We start from the raw sequence: 27996 nt of genomic DNA, 5'->3' as shown, positions 1-27996 counted from the left end.
CAACTTAAGATCCTGGAAACAGATGCTGTTATTTAACTATTCCCACAACTCTGTTGCCCTTGAGATACTCAACAAGCTATTGTGATTTTCTTGCTGCTTACAGGTGACACCATGACTACAAATTATAACTGTGAGTGCAAATCAGGAAAAACTGAATTTGTGTGTCAACGTTAACTAAAAAGACGTTTCCTCTTTGAGTGTAAACAGATACCTGGAGCTATTTTGCTCTGACAGCCACTTTGGTGGAATCATTCATGGAAGTCCCAGTTTTCTTTTTACCTGCCAGTTATGCTGACCGTTCTCAGTTATGCCAACCTTGACATCTAACGAATATGGCAGAATAATATTGAACCTGTCAGGGAACTGCCATCTGAGACTAAGGAGGTGAAAGGGCTCATGGAGGGTGAGAGAGACCATTCAGCGGAGGAGGGGACCAGCAGGGGGAGAAGTGGAGTTCCAAGGGAAAGTGAGTCGGAGGGAGGGCTCAGAGACACTTCAAGCGGGAGCAGCGGGGAGATTTCAGGACCTCCTGTAGGGACACCCACTCCTCGGCGGAAACTGTCACGCCGAGAGTCCAGAAGACGCGTTTCCGTTAAGGAGCTTTTATGCTGGAAGAAGTTCCGTAAACGCCCACTGTCCGATTCAACGAGCGATTGATGGAGTCATGTTTAAGGAGCTCCATCACAGACAGAGGTTTGGGGACTTAGCCAAACTCTGAGGGATTAGGATTTTACGCACAAGCAGCTCATCATCCCATCACAGCAATCGGACAGTCCCTGAAAGCAGCTTGTGCAGAGAGGCATCATGAGTAACCCAGCCGGAGCCGGAGGAGCAGCAGGAGCTGGAGAGGGTCCAAGCCTGGAAGAAAGGTACAGAGTGTTGGAACTCCAGCTAGCAATGCAAACGGCGAGGCTAGAAGAAAGGAGGGCGCAGGATGCAGAAAAGGCAAAAGGCGCTACACTAGCAAGAAAGATGCCAGGAATGGTGCAGAAGTTTGGGGGGGACCCCAGGAACTACCAAGCCTTTAGGACGGAGATGCAGTATGCTCTTGAACTGCAGTTTAATGACTTTCCCGACGAGGCATCGAGAGTGGCGTTTGTGATTGGCCATCTCGAAGGAGGGGCGAGAGATTGGGTCAGACCCCTGATGGCAGGGAATAGTGACATGCTGAAGGACGCGAGGAAGTTTTTTCGCGCCATGGATTTGATGTTTTCCAGCGAGATTGAACAGGGGCTGGTGCGCAGACAATTGATGGCGTGCAAACAGGGGAGCCGATCGGTTCGTGAGTACTGGACTGAGTTTACAATGTTGATACATAGATTGGGGTGGGACCTTTCGGCGGAACCCATTCAAATGCTCTTTGAAGAGGGGCTTTCTTCGGCGGTGAAAGATGAACTTTCCCGGGCGCCCAGGGCGGAGTCTATGGACCAGCTGACCAAATCAGCGCTGACCATTGGAGCACGCCAGGAGGCAAGAGCCTTGGAGAAGCGGGAGGGGAAAGGAGAGCGTTGGAGGGATTTCCGCATTCCAGAGATTCCAGAACCAAGTTTCCCGCCAGGAGAGCCGATGGAAGTTGGAACAGTGCGCGCGCGCGCAGTTTCAAATCCCAGTGAAGGGAGGAAGAAGGAGGGAAAGAGCGCCAAGAAATGTTATCTCTGCCAGCAGCCAGGTCACTTTGCCAGAGTCTGCCCGCAAAGAAAGGAATGGCAAGGGATGGCTGGAGCTGTTGGGGGGAAGGAGGAGGAAGTCCAGGAGCCAGTAAAAGCCAACGCCTGTCTGCCTCTGTCAGGGCACTGCAGACAGGCCAAGGAGCAGTAAAAGTGCCCACTCCGGAACCTCCAAGACCAGCCCTAGTAATAGAGGTGTTGCTAGAGCTGGCAAACGGATACCCACTAAAGACTAAGGCGCTGCTGGACTCAGGCAGCTCCTGTAATTTTATGAGTAAGGAGTTTGCAGCTGAACACCAGATACAGACACTCCCTTTAAGCAACCCCCTGCAGGTCACCACGATCGATGGGAGGGAGCTGCTGGGAGGAGAAGTCAGCCTACAAACCGTCCCAATGGTTATGAGGGTGGCCAGGCACACTGAGAGGATAGCGTTCAATGTAGCCACCCTGGGAGGGGCTCCAGTCATTTTGGGAATGAGCTGGCTAGCGTTGCATGACCCGCTAGTGGGCTGGCATCAGAGAGTGGTCTCCTTTGGGTCAGCACATTGTCTGGAACACTGCAGAGAGGGAAAGGTGCCAGAAGGGGCAAAAGCCTCTCTAGCAGGGACGGAAGTGGCGGACAAAGGGAAGGTGCCCAAACAATACGCTGACCTGAGCAAGGTCTTCAGTGAAAGGGAAGCAGATAAATTACCACCGCACAGAGACTTTGACTGCCAAATTAATCTGGTCCCTGGGGCCCAGCTCCCCGTGGGCAAGCTGTACGCCATGTCAGACAGGGAAATGCAGGAGTTAAGGGAGTTTATTGATAAAAACCTGAAGAGGGGCTTCATCAGAGAGTCCAGAGCGGTGGGGGGGAGCCCAGTGTTTTTTGTGGACAAAAAAAACACGGATAAACCGAGATTGGTCGTGGACTACCGGGCCCTAAATGCCGTGTCAGAACCAGTGACTTTCCCCATGCCCAGGATTGATGACATTTTGACCAGGGTGAGGAAGGGAAAGATATTCACGAAACTGGACCTGAGAGGAGCATACAACCTGATACGAATAAAGAAGGGGGATGAATGGAAAACCACCATGTTCACCCCTTTGGGGGCGTTTGAATATCTCGTTATGCCATTCGGATTACAATCAGGCTCCGCCTGTTTTCAATCGCTCATGAACCACGTACTGGGACCTTTGCTCTACAAGAATTGCGTGGCCTTCCTCGATGACGTGCTGATATATTCAGAGAATGAGGAGCAGCATGTAAAGGATGTCAGGGAAGTGCTGAGCCAGCTGCAAGCAAACCAGTTGTGGGTGAAATTGGAGAAGTGTCAGTTCCACACCAAGGAGGTGGAATTCCTGGGGTACCGCTTATCAGACAAGGGATTAGCCATGGATCCAGGCAAGGTCCAGGCGGTGCTGGAATGGAAGACACCGAAAACGAAAAAGGATGTGCAAAGGTTCTTAGGGTTTGGGAACTTTTACCGTAAATTCATCAAGAACTTTGCCCACTTAACGGCTCCCATCACGGACTGTCTAAGCAGCAAGAAGAAATTCGTTTGGACGGCGGAGGCGGAGCAAGCATTTGAGGAATTGAAAAGGGCATTCGCTTCGGAAGAACAGCTCCTGCATGTGGATTTACAAAAACCCATGAGAGTGGAAACTGATGCCTCAGACCGGGCGGTGGGGGCGGTGCTGCTTCAGCCAGGGAGCAATAAGTCGGAATGGAGACCGTGTGCCTTCTTTTCGCGTAAGCTGAACAAATCCGAGAGGAACTACACGGTATATGACCGAGAACTACTCGCCATTCACGAAGCGTTCCGGAGATGGAGGCACTTACTAATTGGCGCACAGCATAAGGTGCAAGTGTGTACGGACCACAAGAATTTGGAGTATTGGAGAACGGCACGGGTGCTCAACCAACGACAAGTGAGATGGGCCCAGGAGTTCTCCAGATTCCATTTTGAAATTTGCTATGTGCCAGGTCCAGAAAACATCAGAGCGGACGCTCTCTCTCGCAAACCTGAATATTTGGAGGGGGAGGGAGCGCCGGAAGAGAGACATATTATCCCAGAGGACCACTGGGTGTGTGGTGCGGCCTGGGTGGGGCAAAGAGAACTGGTAGAGGGAACGGTAAATGATGAGTACGCCCAGGACAAGCTCAGAGGTCTAAGGAGAGAGGGAGAAGGCCCCGGGGGTTTTGAAGAAAGAAACGGGGCATTGTATTACAGAGGGGCGCTATATATACCCGAAGGGGAATTGAGGGGGAGAGTACTCAAACAGCTGCACGACAATCCCACAGCGGGGCATTTTGGGCAACACAAGACCATGTGGTTGGTGACCAGGGAGTTTTGGTGGCCCAAGGTGAGGGAGGATGTACGGGAGTATGTGAGAAGGTGTGACCAATGCCAGAGAGCCAAAGGAGAAAGGCGGGCACCAGCGGGGTTATTAGAACCGTTACCCACACCAGAACGACCGTGGGAGGCGGTGTCGATAGATTTTATGACTGATCTGCCCAAATCCCAGGGGAAAACCGCCATACTAGTCGTAGTAGACCTGTTAACTAAGATGGGTCACTTTGTAGCTTGCTCACATGCAGTCACGGCGGAAGAAACAGCGAAATTGTTTGTAGAACATATTTTCAGACTGCATGGCGCCCCCTTGAGGGTGGTTTCCGACAGAGGGAAACAGTTCACGTCCAGATTCTGGAGGAAACTTATGAGCTTATTGCACGTAGAGGTCAACTTTTCGACTGCCAGGCACCCTGAGACCAATGGGCAGGCGGAGAGAGCAAACGGTATTCTCCAACAATACCTGAGGTGTTATGTCAATGACAGAGAGAACGATTGGGTCGAAAAGTTGGCACTAGCGGAATTTGCTTACAATAATGCTGAGAATGTGTCCACCGGGATGAGCCCCTTTTTGGCTAATTATGGGTGCCACCCCAGGGCGTTTCCAGGGGAAGGAGGGGAAAGATGGAGTGTTCCGGCCGCGGAACTTTTTGTAGAAGAAATGGAAGCGATCCATCGTCAACTCCAACTCAACTTAGAAAGGGCCAAGGAAGAATATAAGAGGCAGGCAGACAAGAGCAGAAGGGAAGGTGAAACAATTAGGGTGGGGAGTCGGGTCTGGCTATCAACCCAAGGGTTGCCGTTCAAGGGGGGTTGCAAGAAATTGAGACCCAAAAGATTGGGACCATTTGAGGTCATCCAACAGGTCAACCCAGTGGCGTTCAGACTCCGGTTACCGAACCACATGAAACTGCACCCAGTATTCCACAGGTCATTACTGTCACCATACAGGGGGGAAGGTGAAGGGGTATCCACACGGGGGCCAGCCATAGAAGAAAGGGAAAGCCGCAACCATGTGGCGGAAATCATCGACTCCAGGTGGAAGGGTAATCAGGTGGAGTATTTGGTCGCGTGGGAAGGGGAACCGGAGTCGGAAAACACCTGGGTGAAGGCAGAGGAGGTCCGTGACGAGATCTTGATCGAAACGTTTCACCAAAGGTTCCCCAGGAAACCTCAGCCAGTAGCGAGGTTTCGGAGGGAGTACTTTGGCACCACCGACGATGAGGAGGAACTGGAGGGATTCAGGGAATCGGAGTTGGAAGGAGGAACAGACTCCGATGAGGAGGAGTACTTGGAAACCGGAGACAGCAAAAGGTGGAGGGAAGTGTTCGAAACTTCGGAAGATGAGGGAGGTTCCTTCAGGGGTTTTGCTCCCTCGCCTCCCGCAGAGGAGGGGAGGGAAGGGGGTGAAGGGGGCCCTGGAGGGGAGGTGGATGTCAGGGAACTGCCATCTGAGACTAAGGAGGTGAAAGGGCTCATGGAGGGTGAGAGAGACCATTCAGCGGAGGAGGGGACCAGCAGGGGGAGAAGTGGAGTTCCAAGGGAAAGTGAGTCGGAGGGAGGGCTCAGAGACACTTCAAGCGGGAGCAGCGGGGAGATTTCAGGACCTCCTGTAGGGACACCCACTCCTCGGCGGAAACTGTCACGCCGAGAGTCCAGAAGACGCGTTTCCGTTAAGGAGCTTTTATGCTGGAAGAAGTTCCGTAAACGCCCACTGTCCGATTCAACGAGCGATTGATGGAGTCATGTTTAAGGAGCTCCATCACAGACAGAGGTTTGGGGACTTAGCCAAACTCTGAGGGATTAGGATTTTACGCACAAGCAGCTCATCATCCCATCACAGAACCTAGTGCATGTACTATGAATTTGTCCTTACAGCTAGGCTTCTTCCCAAGTGTGGAGCCTGTCTGGGGAAAAACAACCCCGACGGGGTTGGCTGCAGATGAACAGCAATCACAACAGAAAGGTTAAGCACTGCTTTTCCCCACCTGCTCAAGCGTTCGTGTTACCAAGCAAAGATGGGTTTAGGAACACTTGCTAACCAAGATCAGCCTTCCTCAAGTTCTGATGCTTTTAGCCTGCATTCAAAAATTCGCCAGGCGCATTTCGCACCTGGCTATTGGCCACTTGCGACCATGCGGCGCATGCCTGGGGTTCCTTCAGTCTTGACTGTTTTCACACACTAATAACCCATTCCTGTAGAATTCTATCCGTTATATTTTATCTGCACAGAACGATTTTCAGGAACCAAAAAGTTGCACTGAAAAATACAACTTTCAAGCCATCTGACCCCAAAATGACAACTAGGCAACATTTTGGCAACTGTAACCCCAGTTTAAGGAGCCATTTGGCACCTAGCTTATATATCTGAGTTTCTAACACTGCTTCTGGCAATTCCCCTCCACCATCTCTGACCATTGGACATGCTGGCTATTGCTGGTGGGAGTCAGAATTCAACCAAGGAGATCAGGTAGGGGGGTGGCTGTCCAAGGTAACACATGGCTCTGGCCAGAAGATTATATCCTGGCAAGAATATTTAAATGGTATTTATTTTTTTAACATAGCTTGCATTCAGGCAGTTATGAAACAGCTATGAAGTCTCCCACATTATGCTGTTTTAGATTTCACAACCTAAAAAGCTTTTAAAATACAAAGCGTGCATGAATTATGTAAATTCCACTACTATTTGCTTTCCTCATTTGCAGTTACCAAGCTGGGCTTAAAATCATTTTGCTGGAAGTGTCCCTGGAAATTCAAACACATTAAAACTCAAACACAATTCCACTTGTGAAACACAGTTTTAGAAAGAAAGAAAGAAAGAAAGAAAGAAAGAAAGAAAGAAAGAAAGAAAGAAAGATTCTAGCAAATGAACAATCTTACCTTGGCCTTCAGTTCCTCTTGCAGTCGTTTATTTGTATTGCAGAGGTCGTGCAACAGGATAATGAGCAGAGATGCTGAAAGGAAGAGACTAAGGTCATGAAAGGTGTTTCAAATGCACCTAAACTCTCAGGGAGATGCTCTGCTTCCACCACCCCATTGCATTTTGGAAACTTAATTCTCTTTGACAGCAGAGCCACTGGAACTGAAAAGGTGCTGCAACTTATTTGGGCACCTGGTAATGCTGAAATGTATTGGAGTCAGAGAAGGCTAAATAATTCATAACCAGGTTTGGAGGGAAATGAAGCAGGTCAAAATAAGATAAGACAAGATAAAAAAAAAATAATAATAATTTTTATTTATACCCCGCCCTCCCCGGCCAAAACTGGGTTCAAAGTGGCTAACATCAAATGTATAACACATAACATAACATCAGGCAATCAATTAAAATATATCCTAAAATCAGATCAGCATCAGAATAAAATCCAATCAGATGGCAACCCACAAATTAGAGTTGGGAACCTTAAATGCTCAAAAAGCACAAAGGTGGGCACTAAAGTATTTAATAAATGGACAACGCAAGTGAGAGAAAGGGAAGAGGCTAACGAAGATGCGGAATAGCTGAGATCTTTCATATTTTGAAATCCACTATATTGGCAGGGTTCTGATTACACTGGAAGACTATCTGCAATGAAATGCTTTTACAGTGGTGCCTCGCAAGACGAAATTAATTCGTTCCGCAAGTTTTTTCTTCTTGCGAGTTTTTCGTCTTGCAAAGCACGGTTTCCCATAGGAATGCATTGAAAATCAATCAACGCGTTCCTATGGAGACCGTCCGGGGACAGCGGGGAAGCGCCGCGCGCCTTCCCCTCTGTCCCCGGACCTGTTTTAAAGCAAGGGAACGGGCAGCGGGGAGAATCGCTTCTCCCCGTTGCCGCCCCTTGCTTCAAAAGAGGTCCGGGGACAGCGGGGAAGACGCGCTGCGCTTCCCCGCTATCCCCGGAGCTTGCGGGGCAAGCTTCGTTTTGCGAAGCAAGCCCATAGGGAAATGCGTCTTGCGAAGCGGCTAAGAAAACGAAAAACTCCTTCGTCTAGCATGTTTTTCGTCTTCCGGGGCGTTCGTCTTGCGGGGTACCACTGTATATAGATGAAATGGACTCCCATGTGGTTGTTTGGTATGGAGTTTTGTAGCGATCACACAGGGTCCCCGGACATTTGACGGCCTATCGATCCCTGTGCCACCACTGTGCTCGCTTCCCCGCTGCCACCAACCCGTTACTCTCGGGTACACACTGAGTCCAGACAGTTGTTAAAATTAAATCAAATAAACTAGTTTATTTTGTAAGCATTAACAAGTATGGTTTCTCAGTTAATTTTCTTGCCAGTTTCTTATGCTTAGTTTCTTTACCGGCTTATACCTTCCTAATACCTTCTGACTGATTATCTCAACTTAACAGTTTCTCTCACATCAGACTAGCCCAACCCAAAGACTTATCCTCCCTCTCCCTTCTCTAACTCCAGACTGACTTCTTAACTCTAACTCCTCCCCTTGGGTTCCTATAGGTTAGTCATTTTACCATTAGTTAACCCTTTCCTTATGAACCCAGTATGATGTCACATACCTAGGAGGGCAAACGCACAAGCGGCAAGGGGGGAAAAAATCACTGATCAATCCACAGTGCACCTATAATCATGAATTACAAAGCTCTCACCTTCCCAAGCAATATTTTTAGTGCAGGATGAAACAGAATCCATCCTGGCACCAAATACACTACAAATTCTCCAGTGTTACCAAATCCCTGCTATTTATCTAATGGGCATTAGTGCAAGTCTCCAGAGCCTGTCTTCTCATGCAAGGGGAAGTCCTTAACTCACCGAGGGCTTGAGACCCATCAGATACCCTCACCTGGTTTAGCCGTTCCCGGGGTGTGACCGCTGTTGCATGCGGACAGGTTCTAGGAGCCACAGGTGAGAGCTGAGGGTCTCCCGCCAGAGCCATTACCCCCCTTAAACCTGAATCCTAGATCCTGCAGGGACTAAGTGGCTTTAAAAGGGGACAGAAATAAAGCAGCATTCTAAGTAAGTTTTGATTAGCTGGACTCGTTGACCACATGACACCGCTTTGCCAAGCCTAACAGAAACATAAATGTAAGAAGCCAGTAGAACTGTTATTAGAGAAAGGCTCTGATCCAATTAACGGTTAGTCATGGCTTTCATTAAAAGCAATGGGATTTAAATTGGCTGTGACTCACATGCTCCATTGGGACACAATCGTGGCTAACTTTAGCAGGCCAAAGAGGTTTATTCCGTAGCCTTTCTCCTTCCTGTTCTTTCAAAGCAAACGGAGATCAGATCCCAGGTCAGAGAATTCTCAAGGGAGTGTAATTCATGCCCTCTCGCACATTTGCTGCAAAGCATTAAATCGCGTGCTAGTTTCCACTGGCCCGCTGCAAGAGGACACTTGGCTCCGTAACTCACCCTTAGTTCCACTACAGCAGCACCCACAGGTTGCGCAGAGCTGGAGAACAGATCTATGCAGTTGAGGGCTGAGCCATGGACACAGGTGGTGACAATGGCTCTGTCACCCTAGCACAAGGGCAGGAAACCAGCACTGCTGAACTCCGATTCCCATCAGCCCCAGACATCCTGCCCAACAGTCAGGGATGATGGGATTTGAACTCCAGCAACATCTGGAAGATCACAGGTTCCCCATCCCTGTCCAAGCATAAGCATGTGCCACCAAGAAGCTACAGCAAGTCTTGGATGCTAGCGTCCTTCAGCCAAGTTCAGGACAGGAGTCAACGCTTGTGACCGTTGTTGCATCAGAAGCATCCGCTGGCCCTACAGCAGAAGGTGAAATGAGGCTGCAAATTCCTACTGAGCACAGGGACTCTCTTCCTACCTCTGAAAAGCATTTGTGAAAGAAGCAATTTTCATGCAGTGAATTCAAAAAGGCAATAGGCAACGTTATAATGGATTGGGGGCCCGCTATACAACTGTGCTAACGTGTCCAACCATAATTACAATGTGAGTCAGTTAAAATAAACAGTTCTGGACATTAACTTTTCAACGTCAAACAGGAATCCTGTTCTGCAACCATCTTACCTGTCTCCCCCCCACAAAACACACTCCTCTGCCACGGCAGCCTATCAGCAGCTGCCAAATTATCTTTAGCCACCTATCAGACAAAGCCAGATAGGAGGAAATGTGCCTGTCACAGGAACCTAGGAATTCTTTTTTCATTCCTCTCTCTCTCTCTCTCTCTCTCTCTCTCTCTCTCTCTCATCTATTTCTCAGCACTCTACCTAAGACTCCAATATTTAACAAGAGACCAACTCGCTACTCCTTTAGCAAGCAAACAAAGTATTCTTGCAATCTGTCAAGTAACCAAGGCAACAGGTTTCATTATCGGACAAATCTGAAGTCTGTTTGAAGAAGCATTTGCACCCGAACTCAATGCAAGTTACTCCCAAAGTAATGTGTACATGGGATTACATTGCAAATCCAGTGGATGGACAGTGAAATGTATTTACATTATATATACAAACACACACACACACACACACACACTACATATCTGTTCTAAAGACCAGATTGCAAACCCATTTCTTACAAGAAGTGTAGCCTGCACATGTTGCTTCAATAGCAGAAATGAATACTGTGATTTAAAAGACATTAACATCCCCCGGCAAACATCCTTTTATACGGTATTGGGTACTGATTCAGGAAGAGAAGATAACGGAATGATGAAAGAATGGATCAAAGGGGAAGACACTAGGAATAGCAAATTTGCATATCAGGAAAATAAACACTTTTAAGAGGAGAGAGAGGCAAGAAACAGGAGAGAAGTTTATAAAAACTCTCCAACTCATAAAAACTGCAAACATTCCAGGCAAGATTGAAGTGTATATGAACAGTTCATTGGCCACATCTTTATACTCTCAGAAATCCTAACGGTTATTAAAGCAACAGGGAAAGGACAAGTGCCCTCAAGGATTTTTCATAAATGATGACCTTCAGTTTCGAATGTGAATTAAATCAGTTGTTATTATGGGGGAGAAGAATTAAAAGGAATTTTCACACAGGGCACTTTTTGCCTCCCTTACACTGCCCCCCCCCACAGAGGAATAGTATTAATGCAAGACAGAAGCCATTTACATTTTAGGATTTACGTTTGACCTTACAAACCAGTTTATTTTCACAGACTGAGATTTAGAACAGGTCTGGGGTCATATGCAACGCTGTGCATCCACTGGCCCAAGAGTCCTTTTGCTAGAGCAAGTCTCTTTTTCAATGTTGCGCGTTAAGAGAAATGCAGCTCAACGGGTCTGGTGGAGGAGCCTATGCACAAGAACATGGCTGTAGCCAGTATTTTTGATAGAGGGAGACCACCTCAAATTTGTCTTGATTTGTCTTGATTTAGCAGCCTCGCCTCCCCCACCACCTATGCCCACGCACCAGAGCAGATTCCAATGATGTTGCAAAGCCATCTTCCCATTTCCCAGAAAAGTTCTACACGCGAGATCCACTTTCTCAAAATGCCCCACTAGTAATGGAACAAGTCCAGCGCTGACTAACTGAAAACAACCATGGTTAATACACGACACGCTTCGCACTGGGTCTTTTTCGCACCCCATCCATCACAGGACACCGTTCGCACACAGCACAGGCAAGGAAGGAGTTGCTCCCGGTCTCTAACATGTCAAACCCTGTACACGCTGCTTGCTTGCGCATCCCCACGTTCTAGTTGCTCCCGGTCTCTAACATGTCAAACCCTATGACAAGCTGCTTGCGTGCGCGTCCCCACGTCCTAGATTCGAAACCCGCTTCGGCGGCGACGCGATCCCGAAAGCCCTTTCCGTTCTGATCCGCAGGAGCGGCGTTCACACGTGCGGAAAGAAGCGCGACCGGCGTCACGTGTGAAAGCGTCACGGGGGCAAAAGATTTAAGAGTCGGGGAAGCCACGAACATGGGGAAGGGGGAGGGATATGTGTACCTCGATTCCCCTGCTTAGGGGCGTGGGGTGTCTGCGCGCCTCGGAGGGAGCGAGGGGCATCCAGGTGGGCGAAAACGGAGCGGGAGCTCGGTGATCGCGGCGGGTCAGGCGCCCGTTCCCCCTCCGCCTCCCGCGCTCAGCTTCCCCGCAGCATCACCACCCGGTCCAGAGCGAGGCCGGCGGCACCGGCACCTCCTGCCCGTCTTCGACGGCGATCGGGGCGGCGGAGGCAGCAGGTGAAGCGCCCGGCAGCTCCGGCGAAGGCGGCGATGCCAGCCAGCCGGACCGATTCGGAAGCGGCTCAGGGCACCGCCGGTCGCCCCGCCCGCGCTCACCGGAAGCGGCGCGCCCGGAGGGGGAAAGAAGTCGGATCGGAAGTGGGCGCCTCTCTAGCCTCTACCCGAGGCTCTATGGTAAGGTTCCGCGCCCTCGTCCGGCTCTTTTGTCGAAACGCGCGGCCGTCCGCGGCGCAAGAGTCTTCCCTCCCGGAGCCAGCAGGGGTCGCTGGCGGCATGTGTGCGCAGCCCAACGCGCCGGGAGAGAAATGTTCCCTGTGGCGCAATAGATCAGCGCGTTTCGGTTGTTCATCAGAAGGTTGCAGGTTCGAGCCCGACCAAGGATGCCTGTGGGCAAAGTTGGACGAAGATGATCCTTCCAGTTCTATGATTCCCCTCAGGGCAGGGATTTCCCACTAAGGGCAGGGATATCCCAACAAGGATAGTACCCACTAAGGAAGAATGGCAGTGTAAAATGTTCGAATATGCTGAACTGGCTGGTCTGACGAACAGGATAAGAGAAAACGAAGATAAGGATTAAAAGGAGGAAAGGAAAATGTTTATGGAATATTTTGAGAACCAGTATAAACAAATACATAGCTTAGCAGGTCTCGAGTAAATCCAGCAGAGTTGAAATAGATAGAGTTTTTAATAGATAACAAATTGGTCAATGATTTAAAAAAGATGTGGATTATTCGGAGTGGTTGAAAAGCAAAGGAACCAGGAAAAGGGTGGAAGGGAAGTCATAATGGTCTATGTACACATGCTGTATTTGGTACGAAGTTGTAAGTGGGACAGGGGGAGGGGAGGGGGGTTAAATATGCTCTCTGTTCCTGTTTTTGAAAATATAAATAAATAAATACAGTAAATAGGGAAGGACCAAGAGGGTCATCTAGTCCAACCCCCTGCAACGCAGGAATCTTTCACCCAGTGTAGGGCTTGAACCCACAACTTTGAGATTAAGAGTCTCATGCTACACCGACCGAGCCATCCCTTAGTTTCTATAACGTTCTGGTGGAAAGGGGGGGGGGGTTTGTCTCACGTTTGTTGTGCTTTGGTGCAAGAGCACTTCTCAAATGTTGCACCTGAGGAAGCATCACAGAATAACTAAGAAACTGCAAGGAAGCGTAGCTGGACCATATAAATCCACCTTCGGTGCTCTACTGTTGTGTCAATTACAGTGGTGCCCCGCAAGACGAATGCCTCGCAAGACAAAAAACCCGCTAGACGAAAGGGTTTTCCGTTTTTGAGCTGCTTTGCAAGACGAATTTCCCTATGGGCTTGCTTCGCAAGACGAAAACGTCTTGCGAGTCTTGCAATTTTTTTCGCTTTCCCCCCCTTTTTCTAAGCCGCTAAGCCGCTAATAGCCTTTTAGCCGCTAAGTTGCTAAGCCTTTAATAGCTGCTAAGCCGCTAAACCGCTAATAGCACTAATCCGCTAATAGGGTTGCTTTGCAAGACGAAAAAACTGCTAGACGAAGAGACTCGCGGAACGGATTATTTTCGTCTTGCGAGGCACCACTGTACATGTTGCAGAATATACTAGCTAAAGATGCCCAAAGCCAGGCATCCCCCAAACTCGGCCCTCCAGATGTTTTGGGACTACAACTCCCATCATCCCTAGCTAACAGGACCAGTGGACAGGGATGATGGGAATTGTAGACCAAAAACATCTGGAAAGCTGAGTTTGGGGGTGCCTGCCCAAAGCTAACAATGTTTTGAGGGTGCTTGGTGTCCTCTGGAAATCTGATTTGGGGCAGTGTCATTGGCTTTCGGCTTGATAGTGTCTACCTATGCTCAATTTGTATTTGTGTAAATGAAGTGAGAGCTGGACCATAAAGAAGGCTGATCGCCGAAGAATTGATACTTTTGAATTATGGTGCTGGAGGAGACTCTTGAGAGTCCCATGGACTGCAAGAAGATCAAACCTCTCCATTCTGAAGGAAATCAGCCCTGAGTGCTCACTGGAAGGACAGATCGTGAAGATGAGGCTCCAATACTTTGGCCACCTCATGAGAAGAGAAGACTCCCTGGAAAAGACCCTGATGTTGGGAAAGATGGAGGGCACAAGAAGAAGGGGACGACAGAGAACGAGATGGTTGGACAGTGTTCTCGAAGCTACCAGCATGAGTTTGACCAAACTGCGGGAGACAGTGGAAGACGGGAGTGCCTGGCGTGCTCTGGTCCAGGGGGTCACGAAGAGTCGGACACGACTAAACAACTAAACAACAACAACAAAAATGAACTTCAATAATCCTCCATTGACCTTCTTCCAGTGGGAACCAAACCTGGGCAAGCTCTGTACCCCAGGAAATTTTCAACATTCAGAGAAGCAGGGTGCACATAAGGTTATTTACTGTTTTACTGTAGCTGAATGTAGAAAAAGGTGTCATCCACAAACCATTGGAGTGGGGAATAGCCAGAGGGGCAAGCCTAAGTGGACTAATTTCAAATCAATGGTTTCACAGTTATGTCCTGTCTCTCCATTTTGGTAGCCTTTAAAATACCTTTGAGATTTCCAGCAAAAGCACCCGCTTTTGGAGGTGGTGGTCTTTGTCTATGTTTGGACATTGGGCGCCATTTTGAATCAAGATGGCGGACTGAAATTTGACTTCGGTGTGATAGTTACAGACAAGGCTGCAGGAGGTGGGGAGTTGGGGGGTTTTCACCTATGTTTGGTTGCCAACAGATGCACTGAGCATCAGTGTGTGTGCGTGTGTGTGTGCGCGCGCGCGTGCATATGTGTGCACAATCACAGCCCCTCCACTCACAAATTACACTACCCATTTAAAAATCACAGATTTTGGGGTTTCTTCAAATTCCCAAGCAGCACCAAGAACTTTCTGCTAGTCTAATATAGTAGATGCATATCTACTATAGGTTTTGGAAAGCTTTTTGTTTGTTCACTAAGCATTTGGACACCTCTTAAAGAGATCGTAACCAAAGTTTGCATGATGATTCCTGAGATCAAGGAGCAGATTTTAATCTAGGTCAATTAGATGCCGTTTTGAGTCCCAATGACGGTCTGAACCTTTCAAAGTGCTCTGATTTTAACCACTGATTTCAAAACACATTTTTTAAAATTTCTTAAAATTCATGAGCAATGCCGAGTTCGAGGCTGTTAGTGAATAATATGCTATAAATCTATTAGTGCTGTTCTGAAAACCTTAATTCACATGCTTCAATGGCGTTTCCCCCTAATTACTTCTATAACTAAATGAAACTAATGACACCTCCCACTTTGCCTACAGATGAATCCAATGCCGTCTTCAGTACACACATCTGCTTTTGCCAAAAAAATCCAGGCAGGATAGCTTAACAAATCACCTCTTTGGCAGGTTTTAGACTAGCTCTCATTTTCATCTACACCCAGGTGCCTGAGGGGAAAACACTTTTCTTTCTTTTAGCTCTATCTGAGACTTACGACTTTACTTCCCTGCCTTCATTTTGCTGTACCTGTTTCTACAATCGCTTATAATTCAAAGACCAGGTAAGACATTTTGTAAGCTTCAATGTTCTTCCTGAGTTGTTGGAATATGGGATGTCTGCATTAAGCCAGCTAAGCTGGCTTCTCCTATAAGGAGAGAGAGCACTTTAATGACCACCAGCTTGTGCTGTGTTCTAAGTATTGTTAGACATACAAGAATCTTAATGTCAAATGTCAGCTTAAGATAGCAAGATAGCAGAAACTTATTGTTACAGCTGACATACCAAGCTTTCTAACGTTGCCACGTTGTTCAGTTGTGGTCCTAAACAAAGTATTGGGTCTTTGGTACTTTGCAACGATACTTGCTCTGGATTTCCAGCTTATGAGGGGAATCTTTGCTATGTTTCAACATTACTAGCCACAACAGCTATAAACTTTCTTTAGAAATAGTGCTATGAGGACTCTTGAGGCAAAAGGATTCAAAACTTAATATTGTAGAGCAGGTGTCTTCAACCTTTTCAGACCCAGAACCCACTTATAACCCAAACATACATTTGGGGACCCATTTCTTAAACTTTTACCATATATTTGAATGGTGAGTAGTGCTTCCGTTGTGATCCACTTTGCATCAGGCCAAAATTCACTTGTGGGTTCTGGCCCACCAGTTGAAGACTAGTGCTGTAGAGATCTCATTATTTTGTCGAATGTAATTTTGCCATTAGTGCTCAGTGGTTCTGCGATAGTGAAAAGTCTAGTATAAAGTTCTCATGTTTTCTGTTAATAATTTTCCTCCCACCACAAAGAAAAATAAAAGAAACATTGGAAGAAAGTATTATATTCTTAGCACCCATCCTGTGCACTTATTTGAGCAAGGATGCTCCTTTCTGAATCAGTTGGAATCAATTCCTCATCTTAGCAAAAAAATACATAGTTACTTTCTCATGGTGGTCCTTATTTCTTTCCACTAAAAAATACAACATGTTTCCTGGAAGAATCTTTTGTTTCCTTTTGAACAAAGTTAACATGTTTATTAATGTGCCAGGAACTCCCAAGAGCTACATATAAACTTGCAGAAGAAGCTGGAGTTCAGTTAGAAATGCCTTTATCCATCACATGCGACTTTGACAGGGGTCATTTTGCATTTTTCTCTTTGTGTGGTGCAGAAGTATTGTATCACTGTAATTAATAGCACTGCTTTTCCTTTAGTATTGCCATCCTGATTCATCTTATCAGTTCTAGGCTTGAGACCTCAATCATTTGCATGGATCTCCATCAGAACAACTTCTCCATTTGTTTCAATATATAATAATGAATATTTTGTGCGTGGCTTTCTTTCCCTCGCTTGAAATGTATTGACATCCATTCTTCTTTTAAGAGATCTTTGAACACTTTCTTTTTTAACAATATTTTAAATTAATTTTTCTGTTTTACAATTTCAAATAAGCATTTTACAAACTTTCAAATATCCAATGACTTCCCTTCTTTTTCCTCCATGGTTCATTTTTCATATCCTACATCCTTGCATATTTTAGTATAACCATTCAAATCAATTTTCCACTTTTACATCCATCAAGAATTCTTTTCTCTGTTGAATTTATCTTAATGCTGCCAGCGTTTTAAGCTGTACACAGTCATTTTCCATGTACTCAATAAATGTTTTCCAATCTTCTTTAAATGTATGTTCTTCTTGCTCTCTTCTTCTATGTGTTAAATCTGCAAGTTGTGCATATTCTGTCAACTTAAGTTGCTAGTGCTCTTTAGTTGGGACCGCGCTCACTTTCCAGATCCTTGAACACTTTCATGCCTAGAATGGGATGATTTTCTAGTAAGATTAAATAATAAGACTATTTTACTATTAAATTTAAGAGATCTGCATGTTGAAAGAATTAGCCTCTTCCTTGGGTTCATGGTTATATTTGTAAATGGCGAGACAAGTGATTTGGTGTCATTGTGTGAAATGTCATGTGACACGCCACCAATGGCCGCGGCATCCACTAGTCATGTGCCTAATGGGTGTTGCCTAGGGAGCTGTGACCTACAGCAGGGCCTTCTCCGTGGTGGGATCTTAATGATGGAACTTTCTCCCTGGTGAGCTGTGTTTGTCCCCATCTCAATCATCTGAAAACATTTCTGTTCACATTTGGTGCTGAAAGGCAATGGGTTTCCTGCTAGCTTAGAACCATTGTGCTTGGATGTATTGCTGTGTTAAAATGTGTTTTTAAGCGTTTTAAAGTTTCGTAATGCTTTTAATTGGGTTGGATGGCAAGCCGTGGGCTTAGGAAGGGTGGGGCAGACATTTAAGTAATTATAATGTAGCAGCTTCATGAGACTATCAGGGATAACTCCCGGACCACATGGCTCACTGTTTGTGCAGAAGAATTTCCTTTCCAACAGTGCAGAAATCCATCTATGCCCATGCAATATAAACTCTATGGGAGAAAAAGCAGGGACAGTGTGGAAACTAAACATGATGTCAAATTCATATTTACATCTTTTTAGATGTGTTGTTATTCTTTTTATTTATGTCCTGTAATTTGTACACCACTTGATTTTAGAAAAAAATCAAAGCAGACGACAAAAGATTTTGCAGGCACAAAATCAATGTACTAACCCAGCACAAAATCAATGTACTAACCTATATCCTACACTTCCCTGGGAGTAAGCTCCGTTAAACTCAGTGGAGCTGACCGCTGAGCAGCAGTTTAGCTAAGTACTTAAAAGATTTCAGGCATAAACATAAGTCTGCACAAAATTAATCTACAGTGGTACCTCAGGTTACATACGCTTCAGGTTACATACGCTTCAGGTTACAGACTCCGCCAACCCAGAAATAGTACCTCGGGTTAAGAACTTTGCTTCTGGTTGAGAACAGAAATTGTGCTCCAGCAGCGTGGCGGCAACAGGAGGCCCCATTAGCTAAAGTGGTGCTTCGGGTTAAGAACAGTTTCAGGTTAAGAACGGACCTCCGGAACGAATTAAGTACTTAACCCGAGGTACCACTGTATATGTTTATTATATGTACAATTATACGTTTGCTATCATTTAAAACAAAAATAATAATTACTATCACTTAAACAACTGCTAGGGGACGCGGGTGGTGCTGTGAGTTAAACCACAGAGCCTAGGACTTGCCGATCAGAAGGTTGGCGGTTCGAATCCCCACAACGGGGTGAGCTCCCGTTGCTCAGTCCCTGCTCATGCCAACCTAGCAGTTCGAAAACACGTCAAAGTGCAAGTAGATAAATAGGTACCGCTCCGGCGGGAAGGTAAATGGCGTTTCCGTGCGCTGCTCTGGTTCGCCAGAAGCGGCTCAGTCATGCTGGCCACATGACCTGGAAGCTGTACGCCAGCTCCCTCGGCCAATAAAGCGAGATGAGCGCCGCAACCCCAGAGTCGGTCACGACTGGACCTAACCGTCAGGGGTCCCTTTACCTTTTTAAACAACTGCTAACTCCCGGTTTGAGGGCCCTGGTCCTCTCCCCCAGCCCCCAAGCGATTTTTTTCTGGTCCTCCAAGAGCCTACCAAATTCGGTAATAGCAACAAACAGGTGGGGGGAATTAAAACAGATAGAGCACTGGGATGAAACAGAACTCGGTTCCGGCACTTCTCAGGTGGGCGCCATTGCCATTCTGAGAGATCAAGGTCCAGTGCCGAGGGCCTTCTGGCGGTTCCCTCATTGCGAGAAGCAAAGCTACAGGGAACCAGGCAGAGGGCCTTCTCGGTAGTGGCGCCCGCCCTGTGGAACGCCCTTCCAGCAGATGTCAAAGAGATAAACAACTACCTGACATTCAGAAGACATCTTAAGGCAGCCCTGTTCAGGGAAGTTTTTAACGTGTGATATTTTACTGTATTTTTGGTTTTTATGGAAGCCGCCCAGAGTGGCTGGGGAATAAATAATAAATTATTATTATTATTATTATCAAGGGAGGCGTTCATGGTGAGTTCCGGCACCTCTTTTTCTAGAAAAGCAGCGCTGATTTTGAACACATGCTAATAATGTTGGGAAGCCTTAAACATACTAACGTTTTCCATTGCAGGTCCCACCACTGATACTCAGGCCAAGGGGGACGTCACAAGGACAACGGCCGGTTTTTAGTCTAGATCTGAAAGATGCCCACCAAGAAATGGCTTCCGCTGGCCATCCTTTTCAAACTCAGTAAGTTCAAGGACTTTAAATACGCTCCGTCATTTCCCCGTTATCTCTCCATTTGCAGCTCCTTCGGAACGCGGGTGACCAGCCCGCAGCATGGATGCCACTAGTCAGTCAGTCAGTTTTATTGCACATAGCCAAAGGCTGCCGCAATGTACACAGAATCATTCAACAATTAAAAGAAAATATGCTGGATTAATACAAAAAAATTAAAACATTTATATTATCAAGACATTACCTACAGTACCTTAATATACAGGTTAAGACATTAAACAATAAAATTTATAGGCTAAAATTGTCACATGGCCACCAATATATTAAAAAATAATGTTAATTAATACAATGTGCAATTATATTCGGAGTTTGATGATAAAGATAGAAGATAGCTTGATGTAGATACAGTGGTACCTCTGGTTAAGTACTTAATTTGTTCCGGAGGTCCGTTCTTAACCTGAGGTACCACTGTAGGGTCAAATAAATTCATCTCCTTTACAGTTGGTGGCTATCTTGGTATTATTATCTGCTCTAATTTTCCTAGTGGCAGTTGCAAAGAGTGCTACACGCCAGGTCACACACTTATCTGTGTCTGCGAGGAGATATACAGTGGTACCTCGGGTTACATACGCTTCAGGTTACAGACTCTGCTAACCCAGAAATAGTGCTTCAGGTTAAGAACTTTGCTTCAGGTTGAGAACAGAAATCGTGCTCCTGCGGCGCAGCGCCAGCAGGAGGCCCCATTAGCTAAAGTAGTGCTTCAGGTTAAGAACAGTTTCAGGTTAAGAACGGACCTCCGGAACGAATTAAGTACTCAACCTGAGGCACCACTGTAAAATCATCCCAGCGCTTGAGCCACTGCTGTTTACCAGGAAGTCACCTCCCTGCCACTTTGCCCCTAACCCTCTCCTTCCTGGTAAGCAGCAGCAGCGACTCAGACACTGGTCAGGTCAGGTGAGCGCTGATTCCCCCAACCGTGCTGTAACTTATTGATGGCTGCCACAACGGACATGGGGAGCAGGGCTTTGTGGCACAACTGAACAGGGTCAGGAGAACTCTTGCCTGCCTATCCCACACTATGTCACTGCCCGTCCCCTGACACAGTAGTCCAGATAACCTCCATACTTTGGTCCTGTGGCGCACACTTACCCAAAATGGTACTGTTCACTACTCACTTTCGGATCTAACTACAGTGGTACCTCTGGTTACGTACTTAATTTGTTCCGGAGGTCCGTTCTTAACCTGAAACTGTTCTTGACCTGAAGCACCACTTTAGCTAATGGGGCCTCCAGCTGCCGCCACGCCGCTGGAGCACGATTTCTGTTCTCATCCTGAAGCCAAGTTTTTAACCCGAGGTAATATTTCTGGGTTGGCAGAGTCTGTAACCTGAAGCGTATGTAACCTGAAGTGTATGTAACTTGAAGCGTACGTAACCTGAAGCGTATGTAACTTGAAGCGTATGTAACTTGAAGCATAACCCGAGGTACCACTTTATGTAGTTTCTTTTTGACAATCCTCTATTAGTTTTTCCAGAAAACGATTTTTGGGATCCTTTTTTTCAAGCCCTAGAGGTCTGCAGCCAAAGATTTGGCTGCTTATTTCAGTCTCCTCTTACCTCATACTGCTTTCTTGGTATTCGTGTCCTCTCAGCTTCCTTGCATAGTTTACTTGCCTCTCAAGTGATCCCTGGGTCTAGAATGAGGGTCAGGCATTGCCTTCGCCTCAACTGTGTTCTTTGTCCTATACTAGGGATGGGCAAATCTGTCCAGCTTCTCTCAATTCTTCATTAATTTCCCCCCCGATTTTAAATTTAGTTCTCCACATTTCCCCATTTGTTTGCTATTTTAAAAAGAGAGGAAGAAAAGAAAAAGTCATCAAAAGTCATCTCCCAAAATGCACATTTTTCTATGAAACTTTGCCTAATATACACATTTTTTTGCAAACCAGCTTTCCTTAATAAGATGCATCATACGTTATTTTCACAAATAGATGCATTTTGTATACACTTTACCCTAGTACAGTGGTACCTCGGGTTACAAACGCTTCAGGTTACAGACTCTGCTAACCCGGAAGTAGTACCTCGGGTTAAGAACTTTGCTTCAGGATGAGAACAGAAATCGTGCAGCGGCAGCAGGAGGCCCCATTAGCTAAAGTGGTACCTCAGGTTAACAACAGTTTCAGGTTAAGAACGGACCTCCGGAACGAATTAAGTTCTTAACCGGAGGTACCACTGTATATGCATTTTTGTACAAATTAATTGGCTGGAGAATTGCATTGCAAAATTCGAAGGTATGCGGATTTCAAAAGATAGTTCTGTTTTAGTTAACATATTGTTTTGGATGGTGCAAATTACCGGCATAGAACTGAGCCAGCTTCTATCTGTCTTGCTCCATTCATCCCTTCCATTCCATACCCTGGGTTTCATTTCATGTTATACAGTATGTGTAGCAGAATCCTTTTTCAAAAAGAATATTAATGTTTAGGGGCTGCCCTCTGTATTGTTTCAGTTCTGTTGCATCTATCCTCTTTGCAGTAATAATAAAGGTAAAGGTAAAGGTACCCCTGCCCGTACGGGTCAGTCTTGACAGACTCTGGGGTTGTGTGCCCATCTCACTCAAGAGGCCGGGGGCCAGTGCTGTCCGGAGACACTTCCGGGTCACGTGGCCAGCGTGACATCGCTGTTCTGGCGAGCCAGAGCCGCACACGGAAACGCCGTTTACCTTCCCACTAGAAAGCGGTCCCTATTTATCTACTTGCACCCGGGGGTGCTTTCGAACTGCTAGGTTGGCAGGCGCTGGGACCGAGCAGCGGGAGCGCACCCCGCCGCGGGGATTCGAACCGCGACCTTTCGATCGGCAAGCCCTAGGCGCTGAGGCTTTTACCCACAGCGCCACCCGCGTCCTTGTGCTAAAAAATTGAGCAACTATTGTGAGACAGATGAGGCTGCCTGGCATTAGAACTGGCCTTAGATGGATAAACAGCAGGAAAGTGGACTTGACTCCCAGATAGACATGCAGTGGCAAAGAGTGTTGACTTTTAGAAGTGTGTCTTGAGAAGTAAACAAAATAATTGGCAGCTTCTGTGCTTATCTCATCATAAGCGTGGAGCAGGTGTTTCGAAAACTGTATGAAAAACATCTCTAGATTTCTTTGCAAGCTGTACAAACTTCTAAGACGCTCACATGCCCCATCATAACAAGCTGAGCCAAGAAGCACTAAGAAGAAAAAGTCTGTAAGGGCCCCAGACCTGTTCAGTGTTTCAGCTGAGAACATGTTTCAACAAGCAAAATCCCTGGAAGGAAAGTTAGCTCAGTGGAAGAAAAATGCTCAAAGTCATTTCAGGCAAGGTCTTTGTCCAAAGCAACTAGATTCCATTTTTCTGGGCTCTCCCAGCTTCAATCAGTGTTTGGAAAATGTGGCTGTTTATGGGGTTCAGTTAGAACCGGTTGAAGCCTTCGGAATGGTGGGCTTGCCGTCAAGTTGTTGTCATGCCGTTTATTACATTTCACATCACCGGAAATCTAACGGTTGAGGTTTGTTTATTCTCCTCCTCATTGAAGATCAGAGTCCAGACTTCACTGTAGACTTCACACTGGCCATTAGCCAGGGTTGTTTTGAAGTTGAAGGATAACAACATCTGAAGGGCTACAGGTTCCTCATCCCTGTCATATGTACCGTAGATTCCAGCGTATTAGGCGACTGGGCATATAAGACGACCCCCAACTTTTGCTGTTCAATTTTAGAGTTTTAGAGTTATAGAGTTTGAGCGCCGCCGGGGCAGAGCGTGCACCCTTCTGCTGCCTCTGCCATTGCAGCAGCAGCAGCAGCCTGAGGCAAGGCGTTGGCAGGCGGGCGGGCGGGTGAGCACCGTGCTCGGAAGGACTTTCCGCGTCCCCTTCTGTGGCGAGGGAGGAGAAGCGATGGCAGAAGGGGTGCCTCTGCTCACCGGATCCCTCTCCTCCTCCCCAATGTGTATACCCGGCGTATAAGACGACCCCTGACTTTTGGGGTGATTTTCCAGGGATAAAAAGTCGTCTTATACACCAGAACATACGGTAATGATGAATCAGGCATGGGTGCAGGGGTTATTTAGAAAGATCAGAAGGCAGAGGGTACCACAAACTTGCATATTTTAGCTACCGTATAGGGAAGACCATATCAGATTAATTCCATGCATGTTTGTTTGTTTTATATCCCACCTTTCTCCCAGTGCAGGACCCAAGATAGCTCACAGCATGAGCTAAGCACAGATACAGCTAAAAAACATACCTATCAGTTATACATATTAAAGCACATGTAACGTACTAAACTGTGGCTTATTACTGTATTTTTACGTCTATAAGACACCCCATGTATAAGACACCCCCTCTATTTTTGGGGACTCAATTTTAAGAAAATGAGGGGAGATGGCCCAAAGTTGTTGAGCTTCTCCCCCCCCCCATAGCTGTAGGCAGGAAACACTCCCTAGATTGTTTCCCGCTCGTGGCAGCATTGAGGGAAGTTGTGCTCCCGCCAACCTGCTGGCTGGCAGGCGTACCGCTTCTTCCCCCCCATGCCACTATCCGTGTATTGGACGACCCCAGTTTTTTGACATGATTTTTGGTCAAAAAACCTCGTCTAATACAAGGAAAAATACGGTATTTCTCTCCATATGAGACTGAATGTTTGAGTTTTGTTTGGAGATTTTAAAAACATTTCCTAGTGCCCATCACAGATTGCTGAAGGCTAAAAAGAAGCACACTAAATGTGTTTGGCAGCTCCCCACACAAAAAGACCCCTCAAGATTTCATAGAATCATAAAATTGGAAGGGACCCACAAGGTAATCTAGTCAAAGTGCCTGCAATGCAGGAATCTCATCTAAAGCATCCATGACAGTTGACCATTCAACCTCTGCTTAAAACCTTCGAGGAAGGAAAGTCCACAACCCCCTGAGGGAAAACGTTCCACTGTTGAACAGCTCTTATATCAGAAAGTTCTTCCTTTTCATTTTCCATTTTTTTATTTTGACAAAGTAATAAGAATAAATAAAAAAGAATAAAATGTGTACCCCACTCCCGAGACCGTTCCACTGTAACTATCCAACCTCCCAAAATTTCAACACCTCTTTGAAAGTGCTTTAAAGGTATCCTGGGTGTGCAGAATTTGAGGCTTTCTTCTTATTTCTTTGAGATTCCAACGCGGAGACCAGGAGCTATCAGACTGATGATAGCCTAAAGCCATGTGCTTTGAAAGGTGGATTCTCAACAACGGCACACAAGAAGCTACTTGACGGCTAGAGGTTGCCCAGAGAGGAAATTATCATAAAGACGTGTGCCAGCCTGGCAGGCCCCTGCCTTCGCTCCTTGCTGTCACATAAGTGCCAGTCCATATAACATTTACTATGCTTCATCTTTCTTTTGTGGACAGCCCTGCTGACAGACTTCCTGCTTGGCCAGATTCCCTGTGAAAATGGTTTCTGTCACCAGCCTGTTGGAGATCTACTTGTGGGTCGCGGTGACAGCCTAACAGCTTCATCCACATGCGGACTGTTTGAGCCTCAAAAATACTGCATTATCGGCTACCTGGAGGTGAGTTTATTTTATATATCGCTCCAACGTTTAAACGGGAAATAGCCCTAGAGCAGGCTTCCTCAAACTCGGCCCTCCAGGTGTTTTGAGACTACAATTCCCATCATCCCTGACCATTGGTCCTGCTAGCTAGGGATCATGGGAGTTGTAGGCCAAAAACATCTGGAGGGCCGAGTTTGAGGAAGTCTGCCCTAGAGAGTGTGTAACATCCAGCCAGAGTCCTCTTCCATTATGCCTTCTTTAAACCGGCTTTCTAAGAGCATGTGGGGAGCTTCTTGAGTTTGGTCGGGAAAATGCTCAGTGCTTCCACAACCTGCCTGACAACCTGTCTTGTCTTGTCCGGTTTGTTTCGATGCTTTGTTGGCCTGGATGGAGAATGTTTGTGTGTTTGTGTGTGTGTGTGTGTGTGTGTGTGTGTGTGTGTACCTTTGTGCGGCTGGGATGTAGCTGTTTGTGCAGTGGAGTCACCCAGTTTTGCATCTGAGCCCCTCCCCAACCCCCAGTGCCATGTGTCCTGCTGTTCCAAAGACTGATGCTTTGTTGAAATCCCTATTTATTTTTGCATTATTCAGAAGTACACAACGTTGTGACCAAAAACTGCTGAAGCGGTTTGGAATACTTGCAGAGTTTTCTTCGAAGTGAAATGCTCCATCTACAGCGCTGAACTTGCATATGCATTAGAGCTTCTGGATCAGGGGTGTTGGAAATTTATAATTTCTGCTAGATTAAAACCCTGGATTGATTTTTTTCCCCTTCAGCGTGGTTAAAAGAGCAAAAGAAAACAAAACATTTGCAGGAGGACTTGCGAGCTCAGGAATCAATGCTACCTGGTAAACTTTGCTAAGCAGGCATGCAGATGCTTGTCACATTACCTTTTGCTTGGAAAGGAGGTAGCACCAGGTAATACCTGTCTATGCACACCTGCAGGCTGAGGGACTCCACCTTTTGCAAACGCTCACTTGGTGTCTCAGTCCTATAAATAGGACTGAAAACCGAATGGTGCTAAAAATGCAAGAGGCAGTTGCAATACGTCTCATGCCCGGGTTGTGCCTACAGTAATCGTGGCTGTGTGCTAATGTTTGTTTTCAACGCACTGAGTTTTATGTCCACACAGAACACAACAGCCCATGGGAACATATGCTGTGCACGCATATTACCTAAATTAACCTGAAAAGAGAGGCGGGGGGGGAAGAGCACCAATAGCTCTTTGAAGTGTGATTTCCCCCTCTTAAAGAGCAAACCTACTAATGATCAATTCATTGGACGACTGTCAGTATATTTGCTGTCAGAAAATGCAATGTCTCAAGTGTGCCCAATTTAATTGATGGGCGGTAGGCTCAGAACAGAGGAAACGTCGTACTATTTCACGCTAGTATATCATTAACATACAGCATTTACTACTGCAAGATGTGGAGATGGCCAATAGCTTACACAGCTTTTAAAAAGGGCTAGATAAATTCCTTGCAGGGAAGACTTTCAGTGACTGTTAGCCATGGACCTTTTCTGATCGGAGCTGGAGTCCAGCAATAGCCAATGGTTCCCCATCCCTGGTTTAGACAGAAGAACTGAAATCAAAGGGAATGACTTCCCCAACCTTGGTTGAAGCTAAGGCTGAATTTAAATTAATGCACCTGAAGCCTGAATAAGGGTGACCATACTTAGAGTTAGCCAAACTGACAGATATAATAAGACAAAAACCAAAAAGTGTAGTGAAAAAGGAATGGGGGTGCCTAAATGAATAACTTAAAAGACAAGGTTCGAGGACAGAAATCTGGCTGAGTCTGCAATAACCTTGTGAAGTGAGAGGATAAGAAAGAGGGATATATATTTAGATGCTAGGGTCGAGATGATAAGGAAAACAGGAAGATACAATGAGAGGTAAAGGAGGTGCTGTGGGACTGGTGGAAGTCAACGTTTGTTTTCCTTTTTAGTGTTTTTACTATTAATTTGTAAGATTTGGATTTGTTTTTCATATGTTTGTTTTTGTGTATTGTTGTTTTTCGTTTTTCGTTTTCTGTTGTGTGGAAAATACTAATAAAATTTACTTTAAAAAAATAATAATAATAAGAGTGACCAGTTGCAAAAAAGGACAGGACTCCTGCATTCTTAATATCTGTGCTGAAACAGGAATTTAAGCAGGTGTGGGTTACTCACCTCTTTTGTATCTAGCCAGCCTAGGCCTGACACACACAAACAAACTGTTGAATACTTTATATGCAAACCTTGAAATATATTCACTGGGCTCCGAAGCTCCATTCAGCAGGGATAGGGCGATTTGGCACCCGCCAGGTGTTTTGGACTACAATTCCTATCAGCCCCAGTTAGCATGGCCAGCGGCCAGGCATGATGGGAATTGTAGTCCATGGCATCTGGAGGGCACCATGTTGGCTTCCCCTGCCATAAAGGCTCCACGGACCATGCAGGATCCTATATAGTCTTTTCCCTTTAATGCCAGATAATTTTCAGCGTAATCATGAAAACCACTAAATCAGAACCATACTCGTAAATATGTTATTGGTGCTTGCATGATTAAAACAATTATCTAGAAGGCATTTAGACAATCAAAGCCTAAACTTGTTAAAGAGGCTTTCCTCTCATTCATCCTTGAATAATCCATACATTTAAATTTTGCTGCATCGCATTAATCATCCTTGAATGCTTTTAATTTGTCATAAAGGAATTTCTTCCCTAAACTCTGCCTGACTTCAAG

At 46.2% G+C, this 27996-nt stretch overlaps 2 protein-coding genes across 3 annotated transcripts in view; one reads left to right on the top strand and one right to left on the bottom strand.

The window, feature by feature from the left end:
- Nucleotides 1-12204, bottom strand: part of ERGIC2 (ERGIC and golgi 2) — a 42567-nt gene extending 30363 nt beyond the window's left edge. Inside the window, exons 1-2 of one of the 2 annotated variants that reach the window (XM_053406181.1) lie at nt 11874-12204; nt 6881-6954 (exon numbers count right to left, since the gene is read on the bottom strand). The gene's annotated coding sequence lies outside the window, so the exon portion shown is untranslated. The remainder of the gene's footprint in view (nt 1-6880; nt 6955-11873) is intronic. The other variant, XM_053406180.1, reaches the window with a different exon arrangement.
- A 3195-nt stretch (nt 12205-15399) lies between these two features.
- The window catches only part of LAMB4 (laminin subunit beta 4), a 60272-nt gene continuing 47675 nt past the window's right edge, over nt 15400-27996 (top strand). The window contains exons 1-3 of the mRNA XM_053406117.1: nt 15400-15637; nt 19613-19731; nt 25126-25286. Of these exons, the coding sequence (XP_053262092.1) occupies nt 19686-19731; nt 25126-25286 (207 nt within the window). The 5' untranslated portion in view covers nt 15400-15637; nt 19613-19685. The remainder of the gene's footprint in view (nt 15638-19612; nt 19732-25125; nt 25287-27996) is intronic.

The sequence above is a fragment of the Podarcis raffonei genome, chromosome 10 (genome assembly GCF_027172205.1).
Source record: "Podarcis raffonei isolate rPodRaf1 chromosome 10, rPodRaf1.pri, whole genome shotgun sequence".
NCBI lineage: Eukaryota > Metazoa > Chordata > Lepidosauria > Squamata > Lacertidae > Podarcis > Podarcis raffonei.
This window is presented reverse-complemented; position numbering and strand designations above follow the sequence as displayed.